The sequence below is a fragment of the Habropoda laboriosa genome, unplaced genomic scaffold, assembly GCF_001263275.1.
Source record: "Habropoda laboriosa isolate 0110345459 unplaced genomic scaffold, ASM126327v1 scaffold210, whole genome shotgun sequence".
Taxonomy (NCBI): Eukaryota; Metazoa; Arthropoda; class Insecta; order Hymenoptera; family Apidae; genus Habropoda; species Habropoda laboriosa.
The window spans coordinates 899,731-917,595 of NW_017100373.1; the positions used below are offsets into that span (position 1 = coordinate 899,731).

The 17,865-nt window shown below is 40.9% G+C and overlaps 4 protein-coding genes across 4 annotated transcripts in view; 2 read left to right on the plus strand and 2 right to left on the minus strand.

Annotated features, from left to right (window-relative positions):
* LOC108574841 overlaps positions 1–3,519 on the plus strand; it is a 6,005-nt gene extending 2,486 nt beyond the window's left edge. Inside the window, exons 2-8 of the mRNA XM_017937487.1 lie at positions 634–877; positions 1,511–1,931; positions 2,044–2,171; positions 2,428–2,547; positions 2,835–2,852; positions 3,185–3,332; positions 3,423–3,519. Of these exons, the coding sequence (XP_017792976.1) occupies positions 634–877; positions 1,511–1,931; positions 2,044–2,171; positions 2,428–2,547; positions 2,835–2,852; positions 3,185–3,332; positions 3,423–3,519 (1,176 nt within the window). The remainder of the gene's footprint in view (positions 1–633; positions 878–1,510; positions 1,932–2,043; positions 2,172–2,427; positions 2,548–2,834; positions 2,853–3,184; positions 3,333–3,422) is intronic.
* Positions 3,520–4,587: 1,068 nt separating this feature from the next.
* On the minus strand, positions 4,588–10,538 carry LOC108574895 (serrate RNA effector molecule homolog). Its single transcript, XM_017937550.1, has 15 exons — positions 10,464–10,538; positions 9,924–10,062; positions 9,531–9,809; positions 9,121–9,315; positions 7,937–8,003; positions 7,441–7,858; positions 7,225–7,356; positions 6,909–7,150; positions 6,688–6,828; positions 6,363–6,611; positions 6,113–6,283; positions 5,782–6,044; positions 5,423–5,698; positions 5,159–5,281; positions 4,588–4,968 (listed from the first exon to the last, which is right to left on the minus strand). Exons 2-15 carry the CDS (start codon positions 10,043–10,045, stop codon positions 4,893–4,895), a joined length of 2,754 nt encoding a protein of 917 aa, XP_017793039.1. The 5' UTR covers positions 10,046–10,062; positions 10,464–10,538; the 3' UTR covers positions 4,588–4,892.
* Positions 10,539–11,762: 1,224 nt separating this feature from the next.
* LOC108574842 (pro-resilin-like) lies at positions 11,763–16,065 on the plus strand. Its single transcript, XM_017937488.1, has 6 exons — positions 11,763–11,835; positions 12,024–12,797; positions 13,005–14,468; positions 14,512–15,147; positions 15,795–15,926; positions 16,009–16,065. The coding sequence occupies exons 1-6, from the start codon at positions 11,763–11,765 to the stop codon at positions 16,044–16,046; spliced, it is 3,117 nt and encodes a 1,038-aa protein (XP_017792977.1). The 3' UTR covers positions 16,047–16,065.
* Positions 16,066–17,344: 1,279 nt separating this feature from the next.
* Positions 17,345–17,865, minus strand: part of LOC108574901 (glycine-rich cell wall structural protein-like) — a 2,352-nt gene continuing 1,831 nt past the window's right edge. The window contains exon 6 of the mRNA XM_017937564.1: positions 17,345–17,769. Within this exon, the coding sequence (XP_017793053.1) occupies positions 17,622–17,769 (148 nt within the window). The 3' untranslated portion in view covers positions 17,345–17,621. The remainder of the gene's footprint in view (positions 17,770–17,865) is intronic.

The window sequence follows — 17,865 nt, forward strand, 5'->3', positions numbered from 1 at the left end:
AGAAAATCGACAGAGTTCCGTTCAATCGATCGTAAATCGCCAAGATTTGTATTTCACGTGGACAGGTAAAGCACGTATCGGGGACGTCGGTCAGTTGGACGCGGACTATTGCCTCAGACGGTACGACATCCACTTACGCTCACCGATTCTTAATTTAATAATTCTTAAACAGCCCATTCTTAATCGCTTTTTCCCTCGTTCTTCCTCTGTGATACAAGAACATTTTTTAAAGAGAGTATTTTCGACACCGTTTCTGACGTCGCGTCTATACTTATCATGTGAAACGTTCGCTACTTGAGGAAATTTTTTTTTAAATAATTAGACATCCTTGAGCAAGTAAATTCGAGAAAAATTAAACAGGTAGGTATTAGTGGGCGTCTTTCGTTCCTTTCCGTTCCGGGATTCTTTAGTATTTAAGACTTTCGCCGCGCCTTTGTTTGCATTTGGGAAACTAAGTTACGAACTCCACTATTGGAAAACAGATAAGCGATTATCGAAGATCTAGTAGCTGCGTGAATCATCGGTTCGAGGAGAATGCAGTACCGATGGCTGAATTTCAGGTAAATTCGCGGATACCTCATTACCTTGTCGAGTCTTCTATTCAAAGTTCCCGACCGATTGAATTTTTTCCAGAGGGCCTACTCCCTCCCGGTACGAACGCACACTCCGTCCTCCCAAAATCGCATCAATCTGCGACGAAGTGTCAGAGGAGAACCACCCCTGCATCCCGCCAGACTTCGAAAGCACAGACACGGCTGGACTCTGCATCTGGCGCATCCTCTCGAGGCTTCTGGATGCACCAGATCCCTGGTCCTTCTGTTGATCGTGTTACTGCTACTTCTGGGAATAGGCGGCGTCGCTTTATATATCGCGTTCGGTGAGCATGATATATACTTATACAGCTGATTCTCTATTCACATATTCCACCCACAAAAAATATATATCCAAAAATGTAGTTATTTCGATAGAATGACAAGAGTAAGCGCAGAACGAAAGATCGAAGTGAAATGTGACGGCGAAGGAAAAAGAGTTGGAGCGCAGGGTAATTAAGCGCCAGGGGGCCAAGCAGGCGACGAGTGATGACGTGCGACAAGCACTCGGCACCGAGGTTTAATTCGACCGAGCGAAATAATTGTAGCAACGAGATGAATTTAACCGCTGGATCAACGCTACCCTTTGCTCGATGTGACGATTCAGTTAAGGCGGCCATGCAAAAGCGCGACAAGTCCGCGCGTATCACGCACGAGAAACACCAAGTTGCGTTCACTGTTTATTTCTAGCCTCGTCTTTCACTCAGCGGCCATTCTTTAAACAAGCTGTTGACGCTTGTTAAATGATGCCGCCGCTCTATCGTTCTATGTCTTTAACGCGTTTATATATTATAATAGTTGTCGAAACTTTTATTACAAGAGAAAGAGACATTCTTTTCCACTCACTGGTTAGAAAATAGTTTTGCTATCTTTCTACAATTCGCCATAAAGTTTTGTCGAAATTAGTGAATTTTCTTCAGAGCCCGAGAAACTACAGATTATTCAACAGTACCTGAGGTCGTCGACAAACGACTCGGCGTCGAACGATAACGTGTTAGCTGCGGAAACGTTGCTGCACCGATCAAACGAAACGTCGAGCGCGTCAACGACAACGGCGCCGTCGCTGCTGGCGAGCAGCACCCTTTTAAACGTCGACCGGTCATTTCCGGAGAGCGGTGCACCGCTGGCGCCGGAAGCGGAAACGGAAGCCAGCAGCCCGTCCAGCCTCAACTCCACCAGATATTGCGACGACTGCCTGACAGAAGAGGTTTGCGTCGCCCTCGTCGACGAGGAAGTGCCTACCTGCAAGATCGCTCTCGATTCCCAAGATCCCACCGGATGCGCCGGCTTCTGCCTTATTAACAAACAAAAATGTCATCGTCTCGACGTAGACGCGTTTAGGTTCGTTCCCCTTACGCTTTTTACGCAATTACTAAATTATTTATTACCCAGTTATGTATGACACGGCTGTGAAACGGACGTTACATTTTTTTTCTTTTTCTAATTTCCGAAGGTGCGACGAGATGGAACATTACTGTCTGGACGACGAATGGACTTGCCTAAACACGCTCTGCATTCCTCTGAAGAAGCATTGCGACGGACATATGAATTGTTACGACCATTCGGACGAATATAATTGCGGTACGTTCGTGGATATCGCATTAGCCTAGTTCTCTCTTACGAGAGTTTCTTTTTCTGATCGGATTTACCTTTCGGCCCCTTTGTCATAGTTTGCGAGGCTTCAGTTTACCAGTTTATCGGAATATAATAATCTGTGTACGGTTGTGTAGGAGAGGCGCACGCGTGTTACACGTTGCAAGGGAATCGTGCGATGTTAAAAGAGCGAGACACGCCACGTACGAGAAGATCATGACCGATAAACGTTTCTTGTTTGCAGTCTGCGACCTGGAGGCGCATTTCCAGTGCGGTAACGAGACTTCCTGCCTTCCATTGGAAAAGAGATGCGACGGCAAGATAGACTGCTGGGACGCGGCCGACGAGATTAATTGCACCTTAGGTAAGATACTGATAATCACTGACAGTTGTGCTCACGAGAAACTTATAACGCTGCTGGTTTGCGAACCATCGACTCGTCGAAATAATTCTATCTCCGTGTGAAACATCCTGGATAATCGTATAAAATCATACACGACGGTTTTCCTTCAGATTATCCTACAGATAGAGTTCGTCGAACGTATCGCCGGCCAGCAAAGTCTCTCTCTCTTTTTCTTTTCATTTTGATTTTTCTCTTCCTCTTTGGGTTAAGGTCTGTTTCAATTTCTTTTTTTCTGTTCTTACTCGTAGGTCATAATCTCGGTAGGTGTGAGTACATACTCGTTTCTTCAATTCTCGCATGTATTCGATGCACGCTCAGTTAATTGCTATGGTATCGAGGCGTAGCTTGTTCTCTCGCTAAATGCTTTTATCCACAAGTCGTGCACAACGAACCCTTTCATTGTACGCGTACAATGCTGCTTTTGATTTTGCTTCAGCTTTCAAACGATAGAATTTCCCTATCGTTGCGCGCGTCAAATCGGTGTAGCTTGTTGAGATGGGCTTCTATGAAAGAATGTAGAACTACACGCTGCGATGCTTGTTTCATTTGCACCATGGTCGCGTAAAAAGTTGGGAAACAACGTTTCTTTTGATGCCAGCCTGTCCCTCGGAGAACGAGTTCCCGTGTAGCAACGGTCAATGCATATTGAAAGCTCGTTTCTGCGATGGACTGCCAGACTGCCTCGATGGATCTGATGAACCTCACGGGTGCCAAGGACGGTGTAACAAGCACGAATTCACATGCCAGTAAGCTGTCCATAATTCTTACAATATTCTTATCCTTCATTTACTGTTTTCTACAAGTTACATAAAAATTGCTTTCGTTGTGACATACAGAAATGGTAGATGCATTACGAAGGGAATGAAGTGTAACGGGGTCGATGATTGCGGCGACGGAACCGACGAGAGGCATTGCAAGGATCGATTCTTCTAGCTGCGCACGTTATCCACGTCCTTTTGTCGTGCACATCATCGCATTACAGTATTCCTTATTAAAGATGAAATTTAAGTAAACGTTGTACATAACTGTACTGCATATGTACATGCAGTGGTATGTAATAAATGGTTTACAAGCGGAATACTTAATGTTCAGGGTGTAATTAGGAAACGATATATTTTTATTGATGCATCATACGATCGATTACAAATGTCCACTTCTTCATTCCAACTTATATTCTTTCTCTTTTTGCTTCGACAGAATATTATTTTAAAGTATTACGAATAACACGTGCCTGTTACATACAATATACTACGGTAAATAGGAGATCTTTCTTTCTTTTTTTGCTTTTTAAGTTTTCCTTTTTAATGTGCATTTCTTTATGTCGTGCGTCGCACGCACGCACACGCACACACACGCACACACACACACACACACACACACACAGAGGCACGCACACCAGAATCACGTATACATATGTAAGGTATATTTTTGTATACAATCAACAAGTTTGTATAAAGTCCTCTCTGAGATGTACACGACAAAAAACTTGCTTGCAAAAAAAACTGTCTAGTCTCTTATCTAAATAAAAGGTTATCGGTACGATAAATATATACAGATATATTATATAATACGCACATTCTCGATATTGCTTTCACCAAAAATCACCGACACACATGTTTCCCCGTGGCTCCTCGAAACTTTTCACGTATCGAGGACAATTTACAGGAATTCGTCCGGTTCTCTCGGTGCATCGAGATCGCGATAGTGAATGACTGGTCGAAAGTCTCCTCCGCCGCCACTGCAACGTTTAATAAAAATTAATAGGATTTCAATTTTGATGAAAAACCAAATGCAATGCGTTAAAGATACGTGCAAATGTAAATCCTAAAGCGACCAACGACCAACTGGACATAGGAGTCGATCGGAAATGCGGGATGTAAAATAAAAGCACATACAATTACTTAGTAACAAATAATTTTATTTGCTATTTATTCGCTTATAAGATTACAGCATCTCACGATCCTGTTTCTTTCTCTTTCTTTTCTTTCTGATAAGGGTCGCGCGGTACGAGAAGTCTCTTTTTTTTCTTCCTTTTACTAAAATACACGTTATAATTATATATGTATATACTTTCTTTCTCGTTATGTACATGAGTCGTCAAGACTAGCTCGTGTTAAAAAGATAAGAAGTGTGCTGATTTTGTAACACATTGCGTTAGATGGCCGGCAATTTGGTTTCGCTTATTACACCCTGTGTTACATAATCCAGATATAAATCTGCTGGCACGTAAGTCCGATATTGTTTAAAATTTGTCTCATTCGTTTTTATACGTTAGCACGAAAAACTCGAGTGGAACTTGACAAAACTTAGAACATGTCCATGTCTAGCTGATCCAAATCATTATAACTAACAATAGGCCTCGAAGTTGAGTCCGGTGCAGCCCTGTAAAACAGCGTGTCGCTACGTTCAATACATCGAAGGAAAACTTTGGGAACCGACCCTGATCCATTTTTCAAACTGATCATTTTTACTCAACAACGTACAGATCGTTGAAAATCCGTTTTCCATGTTATAACAAACTAACCTACCAAATGCAGTGTGCTACGAAAAATAAAGCGAAAAAATCCTTTACCGTCCTCTGTTGAAACCACCACGATTGGAACGTGGCATTCCAAATCCTCCACCGAAACCTGCTCCATAACTGGACCCATATCCTCCTCTGCTGCCACCGTAACCAGCTCCGTAGCTTCCAAATCTATGCAATCCAATTGTATACACGTACATTTTAGTATTCATTTTTACACAAGTTATAACTGATAGGTAGAACATATTACGAGCACACATTCTTTTCTATTAACTGATAAAATGGTTTAATATAAAAACATTTGATATTTACGTGCTACATCCGTAAGGAGTGAACCCTTCGCGTATGCTTTCTCTCGGTGGTGCTTTATTCCCTGGATGTTCTGGAAGTTGCGGTCTCTTTGGGTCTCTCAGGTAATTGTTGAAATATTCCGCTTCCGCTTTCACCTCCGCTACCTTTTCCGCGTGCTTGTTAAAAATATGTTTCCGGATGAAATCTGGTCCTTTGAATTTCTTACCACTGAGTGGACACAGCCATTTATCTTTCGATAACTCTTGGGTATTCGCCTGAACGAATTTTTCAACCTCACTAATTCGAAATATTAAGGAAATAATGTATAAGAGAACGTAATTATTTCCATTTCAAGAATGTTTCTACATAAAAAAGGATACGCTTCAGCGTTCTTAGCACCCAGCTTATCAAATTCTTCTTGAGACAAGGTAGCGACTGGTTGCAAGAACGCTGCCATTTTGCTTTCGAAATTGCGGCAGTACTCTGATAATTCCGTGCTAGAAACTTTAGCGGTCGGAGGAGATCCTCTGACGTGCATTATTCCACATCTATTTGGCATTTCGTCCTCGTTAGGATATTCACAGTGATTGTAATAGTCGACTGAATGAACTATTCTTAAATAAAGAATCAATCTATCTAACACCTGGAAACACGAATAACATTTACAAGATCAATATGAATTTTTCTATTTTACAATCGTACATTATGTACCTTAATAAGTGTTGGATCTCTTTCGATTGGACCGTCACCGTCACCTCCCAATTGACCCTCTTCTTGATCACCGGACATACCTAGTAATTCTTCTTCCTCGGCCGATGCCTCTTCTATTAGATAGTCAGTGATGTTCTTCAATACTGGATTTTTGGACGATAATCCAAATGCCTGTGAAAACATACGTTACAACATTTTACCGACATGATTAGAGGCGTTAACTGAATGTGTAAATGAGGCATCGCCTTACAGCTTGCTCTACATCATGTACATTTTGAGTGCTTTTATTCTCCTTGTTATCGTCCTCTTGTTTAAACGTATTGTCGTCTTTCTTGTCATCATTCCACAAACCAACCCTATTGTCCAAGTTGTGCACGATCTTAGCACTTAATTTGATATCGTGCCTGACTATTTGTTTATGAGAAGTTAAACCGTTAACTGTGCGAATGCGGCGCGATAGATCTCGGTTTACTATAGCACCAAGTTCGCAATCCCGTAACTACAAAAAATTATACAAATACTTATAAAAAAGCTTCAAATCTGTTCATTGGTATTTGAAATGTTTGTTAACGTACTCGAATATTGTTCAAGCTCCAGCATATTTCTTTTATATTCACTTGTCTTTCAAAAGACACCCATCCTCTTCTAAACCATCTTCTCTCTGGTTGAGGATCTGCTATAGCAACTCGTAAAAATCCAGGGAAACGTTTACACATCTATTTGTAGAAATTATTCGCTTAATTACACTCATATAACTGCTTGCACACCACCTTCACACACAAAATAAACAACTAACCGCTTCAACTTCTGCTTTCGTTATGGTGGGTGCTAAATTACGAAGGAAGATGCTACTAGTCTTGTGCAAGGCTCTAGGTTCTTTTTCCTTATCTTCGCTAGCTAAATCGATCACCGCTTCAGGTTCTATAGCGGACTTTTTAGCTTCTGGTTGTTCGTTGTCTGCTTTAGCTTCTTGGCCGTCTTCCTTACCTTCTTCTGCATCTGCATTTTTGTTACTGGTATCCACCTTCTCAGTTATATCTGAGAAAAGAGAAAACATCGTCGAATTATAATTTGCAATTCTAAATTAATTATACAATACAATTGAAACTTACGAGTTTCCGTTTTCGGCGTATCGGGTTTATTACTGTCACTGCCAGAAGAACTACTGGTGCTACTGCTACTGCTGCTGCTGCTGTTACTGTCAGTTCGTTTTCTCTTTTTAGTATTAATTTCCTCCGGTTTACCTATATTATACCATGAGCGAAACACTTGGAAATGTTTAAGTAATAATAAATATTATTGTTTGTTCAATAAACAAAATAAGATACCTGCACCATCCATATCGTCCTCCTTTTTCGCCTCTTCAGTATTTTCTTCTGGTTTTTCAACCTCTTCCATCGAAGCCTCATCTTTTGCTGTACTTTTCATTTCAGTGTCTACATTCTGTCCATTTTTAAAATTTTTCTCCATCCGTAGAACCTCGTCCGGTTTATTCGCATCGCTGTCGACCTTTCTATCAAACGCAAGTTTACCCTTTGTGTCTTCCTTATCCTTAATCGTGTCTTTAGACATAATCGTATTCGCTGGTTTTACATCTAGAACTTGTAAATCTTCTTCCGTACCACCCTCCAATTTAATAACCACCGCATCTAGTAGGTGCAGCAAAATGTCAGCCTGATCGGCATCCACGGAAACTTTATCTATTTCTTCAACATCGAGCATTTCCAAGAAAACTTCAACACGTTTCTACGAGAAAACAAAGTGTGGCGATAGAATCGACTAATACATTCTAGATGATGTACGCATGTTGAGAATTTGTTGTACCTTCAGAGCTGCTACTTGTTCATCTTTTCTCTTCACCGATTCTTCCGGATGATACTTTATTTTGAACCTGGTGATCGATAAAGAGTACGGTATTAGAATCGATATCGAAATGAACTTCCCGTCAGTTAAAGCAAACAGACGTACAATTTGTGGATTTATCATTTATATTTATATATTCGAGAAAGTGGCATTAGAATGAAAATAGTAGTTTTACTAATTTCTCAATATAATATTATACTGAGAATATTCGTACAAGCACGAGCGTACTTTTTTACTTTAAAGCCTTTCAAAATCGAGAAGATAATCGACTATAAATATCTATATGTACAAAATTTATGTAATCGTGACAGTTCGCGACAGGTGTTCAATAAAATATATATAGTAGTAATTGTTACGTTTCCCATCCGTATCTAGAGCGAATCAGTCCTCGTAACTAAGCATTATTGTATCCTATTTCCTCGAGACGATTATTGCTAAATTATCAGTTTTACTGTCAACATTGTCAGTTACAGAATGAAGCCTCACCTGTAGAGTCTGATACTTTTACTCGCATTCAGTTTTCTTGTCGACTCAGAGGTCTATTGTAACAATAGCATATCTTTCAAATGTCAGAAATAATTAAGCGGGTTTAGAACGCGGCCTACCGCGAGCATGTTTGGGCTTTGCGCGCCCAGCTCGCATCTTTCTTTAACTACCTAATAGACACCTCGATTCTTCTGCGATGCGCGAAACGCGAAATGTATAAAATATCGTACGAAAAAATAAACGAGCGAGGTGATCTGTGCCCAAGACATAAGGCGTTGCTGGCTGTACGCTGTAGGGATAGACAGAGCTGGTCATATTGCTTGGAATTACCGATAAAATTGTGTCTGCAATTTAGCAAAAATTATAAAGCTACTACACCCTCACGTCCTTCTGTTCAGCATACGTATGCACTCTGCGCATACATACCCGAACAGAGAATTCGATAATTTCCATAGGATTAAAAGATCATTACTTTCTACAGTGGACAGAATTTTCGCGCAACAAAAGCGGCGTACAACTCACACATAAAAATATCGGATACATGTTTAATATTTCAACGAAAGCATTAGTTACACCACTGTAGAAATTAATTATTTTCATATCCACATTTAAGTACGACTGAGCTCCATGATATTAATTGATTAAGAAACGAAATATACCATTCTTCATCCTTGTGTGCAACGAAGAATTCGTTCAATTGTTGCCTTCTAAATTCCAACTTATATTCGTTATATCGTTTAATAGCTTCTTCGTCGGTAATCGTGTCTTCTTGAGTTACGAGAAACGCTTTGAACGACATCATTGGCGGTTGAGTTTCAACATTGGAATTGCTGAAGTTACCAGCCACCTCTCGACTGCACAAAACATCAAATGGCATTACAATTAGTGGAAAAATTCCAAAGACTTTAACGCTACCTTAAACAGGCTAACAATTTTGGAGTGAATCGACTCCTCTTTTGCATAGTTATGGTACAACCTCTTTTTTTCATGACAATGCTGTTTACAAATCAAGAACAAATACACAAAGAAAAAAGACTGTCTCTACAAAAATAACATAAGAAACACAAACCTGCTGCTGTTACCATGGTTTCCATAGTGATGATTACCATGATGGGGAGGTGGATAATGATCAGGACCCCAAGAGGTTGCACCACCTCCTCCACCTCCATAATAATCATGGCCATACCTTGGCCGATCGTCCCAATCTGCTCTCATTCTTTTCATAGGAGGTGCCATCTCCTGAGACCTTGCAGGGCTATATCTATCGCGTCCTCCACCTCCTCCTCCACGGTACTCTCTATAATCTGGTCGTTGCCTAGGACGGCTAGACCACTCCCTAGAATAATCACTACTGTTAAAATTATAAAAGGCTGTGTACACAAAATTGATCATATCATTGTGCAAATATAATAACTTTTTATTTGTCAAGAAACACTTTAAGGCGTATAAATTAAGTAGTTACCTATCCACCCAGTCGTCCCTCCTTCTGTCATCTCGACGACCCTCTCTCGAATAAGATTCCGTTCTTTCCCCGCGGAATTTGTCCCTCCTTTTCCTGTCGTACTCGTCGTCAGAGTCACCCATAATGTATAGATTAAATGCTAAACAGACAAGGTATGGGAAACGCTTTTACAGAATTTAAATTGTTAAAAAAATATTGTCAGCATTTTCTGGAATCGTTCTACATCGAGAAAGGGTTAAGTAGGCAATTGGAGCACACGTATTTCTCAGCACGTGACCCACAAGCACTTTCAACCACCTGCTTATCCACGTTATTATTTAAAGGTGTATAAACGTTTTTAGAACCGTTTATTATATGGTTATACAGGCTATCAATAATTTTTCGAACAAAATATTCGAATAACGCGCGAGTGCTAGCAATTTGGAGTGTCCAAATTGCTTGTATTTCGTCTATTAGATGAGACACTATTCTTACGAAAAACATGTACATGTAATGCATTCGAATAAAAAACGAAATTGAAGAAAAATAGTAAAAACTCACCCACTCAAAATATACCGTCGAATGAAATTAAGAGTTCACCATGGACGATTTTTGTCACCCGTTACTGTGCGTCACCAAAGTACCATTCGCTGCGAGGTGCGGCGTCAGATCGTTGCAATCGATACTGCACTCGAGTATCGATTATTCTCTCTTTCGAGACCCGCGAAATTCAAATGAACTTTGTGTTACATTTTTCAATCGTTTCTTAATATGCATGTAACGTGTATAAAGAAGTATATTTAATACGTCACAAATTAGTTTCTTTTGCTTTTACAGTTACATTTAAATATGCTTAATGCAATAAATAGAAATACACTGTTCGAATCAATAGAAAAAAACTTTACCCTGTATTTAAAGAATCTTTATTAAATCATATATAATCGTAATTAAAAATAAAGAACAGTAAGTTTACGGTTTTTCCGAATTTTGATATGATCTCCTATCCAAGATATCATCGTTTCAGAAGAACGCTGTTAATAAAGTGTGCGATCTATAAATAATTCTGCAATCACGCGGTAACAATTACACAATGATCATCGATTCTTTTCACAGCGATTCGCAGAAAATGCAAAGATCATTCTTATTATTATTATAAGAAGTAACAATTCATAGTCAGAGAAACCCGCTTTATTTATAAGCCGAAAGAAGGCGAAATTTATGAGAGATGCTCGCCTTTTGACCAAGCATTGAAATCATCGTGTCTACCATTCTCTCAGGATTCTTGTTTTGCCCACAAGTCTTCTCCACGCACTGCAGCAAATAAACGAACAAGGCCAACAATGACCAAGCCAGCTGAACTGCAGCGTAAAGGACGAAAACAAAACGATTTGTATGGAATGTTAAGCATTGGACAAATAATCCTGAGCGATGTCATAAATTCGAAAGAAGCGAAAAAGAGACAAGGAGAGAGGGAAGCGAGGTTGAGTTACGCTCCAATTCACATGATCCTCCTTCCTCTTCGGAAGGAACGTGAGGGGAATTGTGTGCATCTCGTGTGGAAACTCCTAAAGCGGGATGACGTAGTCTCCACAAAGCCGGCCGGCTGAAACCAGTCGTTCGACGTACGAGGCGCCGTGTCGCGTCCCGTCCACTAGAAAAAGCTAAAGAACAATTATTACTCATTGCCACCCACGTTCGGGCGTGCTTCTTTGCGGTCGGGGATGATGCTCACGGCAGTAGATATCCTTTCACTGCCGGGGGTACCCTTATATATACATGTATTCGATCGAGACTCGCTTTGCAATGGTTCGAGGCTCGTGCCGAACAACTAAGGAATTCAGAGTGGCTGATAAACTCGAAATGATTGCGGTCCTTCCAAAGATCCGTTTTCCGCTCTTTATCTTTCTAATATCTACGCTCGTTATTCATTCAGGTAACAAAAGTTTCATATTTTGCTCTATCATGTGTTATATTTTTCTTATAAAAAAATTACAATTTGAACGGTCGCGATACTTCTCGACTTGTTTTTAAGAGCACATATCATATTTAGGAATAAAACAGATTACACGCGAGGTGGATTACAAGGTTTCTATTAATTCTTATTACTCATTCTGAAAATAGGCAGCGTTTCCGCGTCCGCGTCTACAAGCGTATTCGCGAATGCAGGTGGAAGCGCATCCGCGTTGAGCAACGCGAACGCGTTTATTGGAATTGGAGGTCTTCCTGGAACCGGTGTGGGCCATGACGGACACAAAGGAATCCGTAGTTACGACAATAGTGGCTCTAGTGGCAATAAGCAGCCTGGCGGAGGAGTAAAAGAAAACCGCGGCTGTACAAAGTGCAAATGGGAAAATGATGACTACTGGGAAAAAGAAGAGCCGGAAACAGAGTCGGAAGAAAAAGACGAAGACAATTGCTACGAAGATGGACAGTACAGAGAACACGATCATGGTCGTGAACACGACGATGGAAAATATAAAGAGCACAATCATGGACATGGAGGCAAAGGGGGGTCATCGCCTTCTAATATACAGAAAATAGGAGCTACTAATCCTGTTAGTCGAGGGTCATATACAGGAACTGAAAGCTCTGCAAATGCTGGTAGCAATGCAGGAAGCGGTGCTCCGTTTGAAGGAGGACCAATCAAAGAAGGCCCAATTGAAAACCCAACCTCTAGATCTCTATGGAATAAAGTGTCACCAGTTTCTGCAGGTGGTATGTATGCACAAGGACAGCCGAAACCTAGTTGGAATGAAGGAGGCGGTAATACGCAGTCTGGAAATGGCCCACAAACTGCTAGTAGTTGGAACGCAGGGCCTGAAAGTCCGAACAAGAAACCCGAAACAGGTTCTGGATGCTTCGGTAGTCATCACTCTGGCGTCGACTGTGCCCAAGGTCAGCTAGAGGTTTTACACCTCATGTGAAATGATAGTTTAACCATTCGTTCGAACGGCATTTTTTTTTTCGCATAAATTCGCCGGTGTCTACTATTGTTTGATTGAATCTTGAATGTTAATCAAAATAAAACTTCAACTTTTGTCAAATAATCTGAAAATGATTAATAAACAAAAACTGAGTGAGTTGATTTTTAATTTATAATAGGTTCAAGCGGTGCAAGTCCTGTCAAACAGGCGCCAGTGCCGTACCCTGGAATCAACTTTGGAAACGTTCAAAAACAGGCATCTCCTAGCTATTCAGGAAGTTCTACGGAGCGATATAATCCACAGGGATTCCCTGCCGGGTGTTCTACTGGTCCCTTCGGTACTTGTGCTGGAAACACAGTCGAAAAGCCAGGACAATATTTTAGTTCTCCTCAAGGTAGTTCTCCTGGATCTTCGTATGGCCCTCCTAGTGGACCAGGAAAATATCCTGGAAGCGGTTCTTCTGAAGGTGGTTTTCCTAGACCTTCGTATGGTCCCTCTAGTGACTCAGGAAAATATCCTGGAAGCGGTTCTCCTCAAGGTGGTCCTTCTGATCCTTCCTATCGCCCTCCTAGTGGACCAGGAAAATATCCTGAAAGTGAATCACTTCAAAGTAGTCCCTTTGGATCGTCTTATAATTCAGCAACTGGACCAGGAAAGTATCCTGGAAGTGGATCACCTTCAAATGCCAATAGCGGTGTAACTGCGAACGCTGTAAGCTCAGCTTATACCGGAGCAGGAAGCGGACCAGGATATTCTGGCCATCCTACGAGCAGCAGTCCGTCTAATGACTCTCCGTATGTAAATAGAGGAACACCAGGTTTTCTTAGTGGCAGCAGTTCGTCCGGAAGTCAGCCTGGCGTTAAGGGAGGTCCGCCGAAACCTGGTACTGGAAATGGATCACCTGGTAAACCTTCAGGTCCCAGAAACACAGGACCAAGTACGGGCCACGGTTCTCTTAACAACGAAGACAGCAAGATCTTTTATATAAATGTTAATCCTGCTCCAGGAAGCCCAGTAGGTATTAAACCTCACAGAACTACGAGTGTTCCTTATGCTGGTAGTGGAATAACGAAACCTACCTATCAACCTGGACCTTATGATACTGTAGGAACAACTAAATCTCTTTATCAATCTATTCCCTATGGTGGCACGGGCACAACAAAGTCTCCATACCCCGGTAATTCTCCCGGAAGCATTCCTGATGCTCCTGGAAGTAATAACAATAATGGATGGCCTACTCCAAACACAAATAACTATCCTACAAACCAGAGTCCATCAAACGGACAACCATCAGGAGGTTGTACCAATGGAAACCAAGGTGGTTGTAAAAGTGGGAGTGAATGTAACAGTGGCTCAAATCTGAATGGGTCTCCTAGTTACACACCCTGTGATCAGCAAGGTCCTCCTCAAGGAATTAAGAAGTCCACCGGATCAGGAGGTTTCCGACCAGGCGGTTACATGCAAAATTTTCAATCTGCCTTCCCTGGTGGAATGTCTCCTGAAACTGGAAGCGGTGCAGCTAGTTGTTCAACTGGGATACCTGGATGCGCGTCTGGTCTTGGGAGACCACCGTATGCAGACAAAAACGTGAATAACATTCCCAAAGGAGAAGTGTATCCATACAATCCGTTCTTGACTGGAAATCTTACACACGTTCAATATTAAATAACGTTCGTCTTATCCAGATGCTCCAGCTGGAATGGCTACTAGTAAACCAATCGGTCGAGGTAATCCTTTCCTGGAACAAAGAAACGATGGTGCAGACGTAGGTACTGGAGCTTGGAGTCAAGCTACCACCATACCAGCTACTAATCCAGGTAATAGAGGTACAGACGTTGTTTCCACTGGAAGAGATAGAACAAAATCTATTGGTGAAGGCAATCCTTTCCTGGGTGCGTCCCCACTAGGACACTCACGAGGAGACATAGAAATCGGTGGTACAGGTGGTCCATTATCTGAAGAACCAGGTAATCCAGGCATTGGTAACGCTGGATTAGGTCAACCTGCAAATGGAAATCCTTCCTGTAATGATAAAACTCAACCTGGATGTAGAGGGTTTTCTAATAATCTTGGATCGAACTCGAATTTTGGACCAAGCAATGCCAGAAGTCCTTTTGGTGTGAAAAATCCATCTGTGGGAAGCCGTGGCTCAGGAAGTGGAGGAGGTGTTGGTACGGGGTCTGATGGATTTGGAAATTTCCCTGGACAAGCTAACGTCGGCAATGGCAATTGGTTCGGTGGAGGCCTCGCTGGGGCGTTTAGCGGCGCTCAAGCTTCCAGCTTCGCCAATGCGAATTCCGGCTCGTACTCCGGTTCCAGAGGTACATTTGCTCCTTCCGTATAAATTTGTCTTGCAAATATTGTTTCGATATCGTTCACTTGACAAGCTGAAAATGCAAACGACTCGTTAAGAAAATAACGATATAAAGAATAATAACGATAACAATGTTCCGATATCCTATATCGCGCCGATTACGACATCGTTATGTGAATTCCGTTCTGAGTTCTCGATGTGGAACGGAAAATACGCGCCCGATCGCGAAAGGTTAAAGGGCAGAAATCTCAGATCAAGATTGACATAATTGAATGAATGTAAAACTCCCATACAATGGAAAAACTGCTCAAGGTCTGATGTCAAACGAAGCAGGAGGATCTAGCTTTGTCGGCTGATTGATGAAGTTTCCCTTACAATAAAACATAAATTAGAAGCGCGGGTTGTTAATTAATGGCAATCATCGATCCTATCGAATAACTTCCGCTCTCTTAACGTACACGGCGTTACGTAATTCTACAACATTCAATAGCCGTGCAGTTTATACATATGCATACGTTCACCTAAGCGTAATACGGTTATCATTTTTGACGCAGCATTTAGTTTGTCAATATTTACCATTGTATTATAGTTGTACGTAACAGAATTGCAGACGATGCATGATCGATACTGAAACGAATGGTTTTTCTTTCATAGATCCCAAAGCAGCTTTTGGACAAGCAAATAGCGGAAGTTGGTCCTCTAGTGGAGCCAATGTAGGAAGTCAAGCTGGAAGCGGTTCCTGGTCCTCCAACGGCGCAACCGCTTATGCGAGTAGCAGTGCCAGCAGTAAGTTTCTAAAGTCAAGTTCATTTCTTACTTGCATAAAAAGCCAGAAAGTCCATTCCTAAAAGAAGAAATAATGTTTTAGGTTGGGCAGACGCTGGATCAGTTCCTGTGAAAGGATAATCGACCGAAATACACGACATCGTCAATGGAAATTGAATTTCAATCATCTATGTAAACGATTGCTTTAATTTGCTTCATCTGTATTTTCATGAATAATTTATTTTACTTACCCATCGTTTACAATACAATCTTGTTCAAAAAGAATCATTGTTTCTTTATACCTCTAGGATCCTGCACATTTACCTGGATAATTGTCGGAAAATTAATGTGGATTCCCCGAAGCGGTTGTACCACTATTATGCGAAGATTGTTATCTATCGATGTTCAATGAATAATAACATAATCGATGAATGCGACATGTTCTCGAACGGATTTAAAATGTTTCCAATTAAAGAAGAATATGAATCAATAAAAAAACATATCGTGTTGTGGTATTCATTGTTGTGTCAATCAAAAATCATCAAAAGTTGATTACTAAGAAGGATGCTCAAACGTGTGTTACGTGTAATATTTGCCTTTCACAAAACGAATAGCGTCCTTGGACGAACGACAAGATTGCCTGAAGACATTATTAGCTCCTATTAAATATATTCAAATGCGTCATCAATCAACACTGTCCAAATTGGGTACCGTTACAGGAAGAAAAACTAGAAAGACTATTCCTTTTTGCTTAATATTTCTTAAATCAACATAAGTGTACTTGGAAATAAAAAAAAATCTTTTACGTATTTCTATAAGGCGGGATATGCATTATAACTATGAAATTTTTATTATTTGTATCGTGAAATCATGGTCGATGATTTAAGATTTGTGAATTAGCATAATGGAACAAAATATGTATGACGCATAATAATTTAACGTGGAAGTAGACTGTGTAACAATATCATTGACGCGAAGTCCAGCAAACGTTGTTTCACTAATGGATTTAAATATAATATCGCGTTTGTGGAAATACCACTTATGTCACCGATATCTGCTGAAGATAGCGGTCTACACGATGGGTACGCTAGCTCATGAATTATTTACGATACTACTGAGAGAATCTCGAATCCGCAGTTACATACATCGACGCTATCATCAATATCCTCGCAAAGATGACTTTATCTAACCACCTGTCACATAAATATACGACGTGATATTATTGACAATTAAATAGCCTTTGCCTTGAGGATTGCATGGAAAATCATTCGTATTAGCCACTCTGTTACACAAATTCTACCGTTCATGACAACTTTTCCGAAAACAATGAAATAAATACCAATTAGAAGAATGTTAGTAAAATTAAAATTAAAAATACTTTGGATCAAGGAAATTATTTTAACGGCTTTATCTCAATAAATATACGCAAAAGGCATGAATACGTAGGAATCAATCGTTTATTTGAACTGTACAGTGTTATATGATGAAGCTGCTCTTTTAAAGAGAGGTCTGAGGCCTCGTGCATTTCATTCACCACGGGAATAAAGAGGACTAGGTGTGTATAGCAAGAAAAACAATTCGTGAACTGTTGGGAAACATCGAGGCCTACACACGAGACCTCTGAGTCGTGTTCATCACAGATAAAATTCTGACTTTACTTTAAGATGAACGATCTTCCGAATATCGGTAGTTTAGAGTTTCTCTTAGTGGACTGATTTAATGGATCTTTCCAGCCGCGACTTTGTACGTCCCCTTCCCGGAAGAATCGAGGTTGGCCGAACTGCTGCTGTAGACTCCTTTGGCATTGCCCACGCTTCCGCTCTTATCCACTCCCTCGTCTAGGTCGCCCATACGGTTGAAGATACTGATTCAATAGTAATAATTGGATTAATTACTTACTCGTCGAATTATTAACATATCCAAGCAGAGGAAAGTGTGAGAGAAAGATTTAAGTAACAAA

Excerpts from the sequence above, each read along its gene's own strand:
- LOC108574842 (XM_017937488.1), top strand. The coding sequence starts at position 11,763 with ATGATTGCGGTCCTTCCAAAGATCCGTTTTCCGCTCTTTATCTTTCTA. Across the intron at positions 15,148-15,794 it reads CTCGTACTCCGGTTCCAGAG|ATCCCAAAGCAGCTTTTGGA; the intron begins GTACATTTGCTC and ends TTTCTTTCATAG. Across the intron at positions 15,927-16,008 it reads TGCGAGTAGCAGTGCCAGCA|GTTGGGCAGACGCTGGATCA; the intron begins GTAAGTTTCTAA and ends ATAATGTTTTAG.
- LOC108574895 (XM_017937550.1), bottom strand. The coding sequence starts at position 10,045 with ATGGGTGACTCTGACGACGAGTACGACAGGAAAAGGAGGGACAAATTC. Across the intron at positions 7,357-7,440 it reads GGACGATATGGATGGTGCAG|GTAAACCGGAGGAAATTAAT; the intron begins GTATCTTATTTT and ends GGTATAATATAG. Across the intron at positions 7,151-7,224 it reads TACGCCGAAAACGGAAACTC|ATATAACTGAGAAGGTGGAT; the intron begins GTAAGTTTCAAT and ends CTCTTTTCTCAG.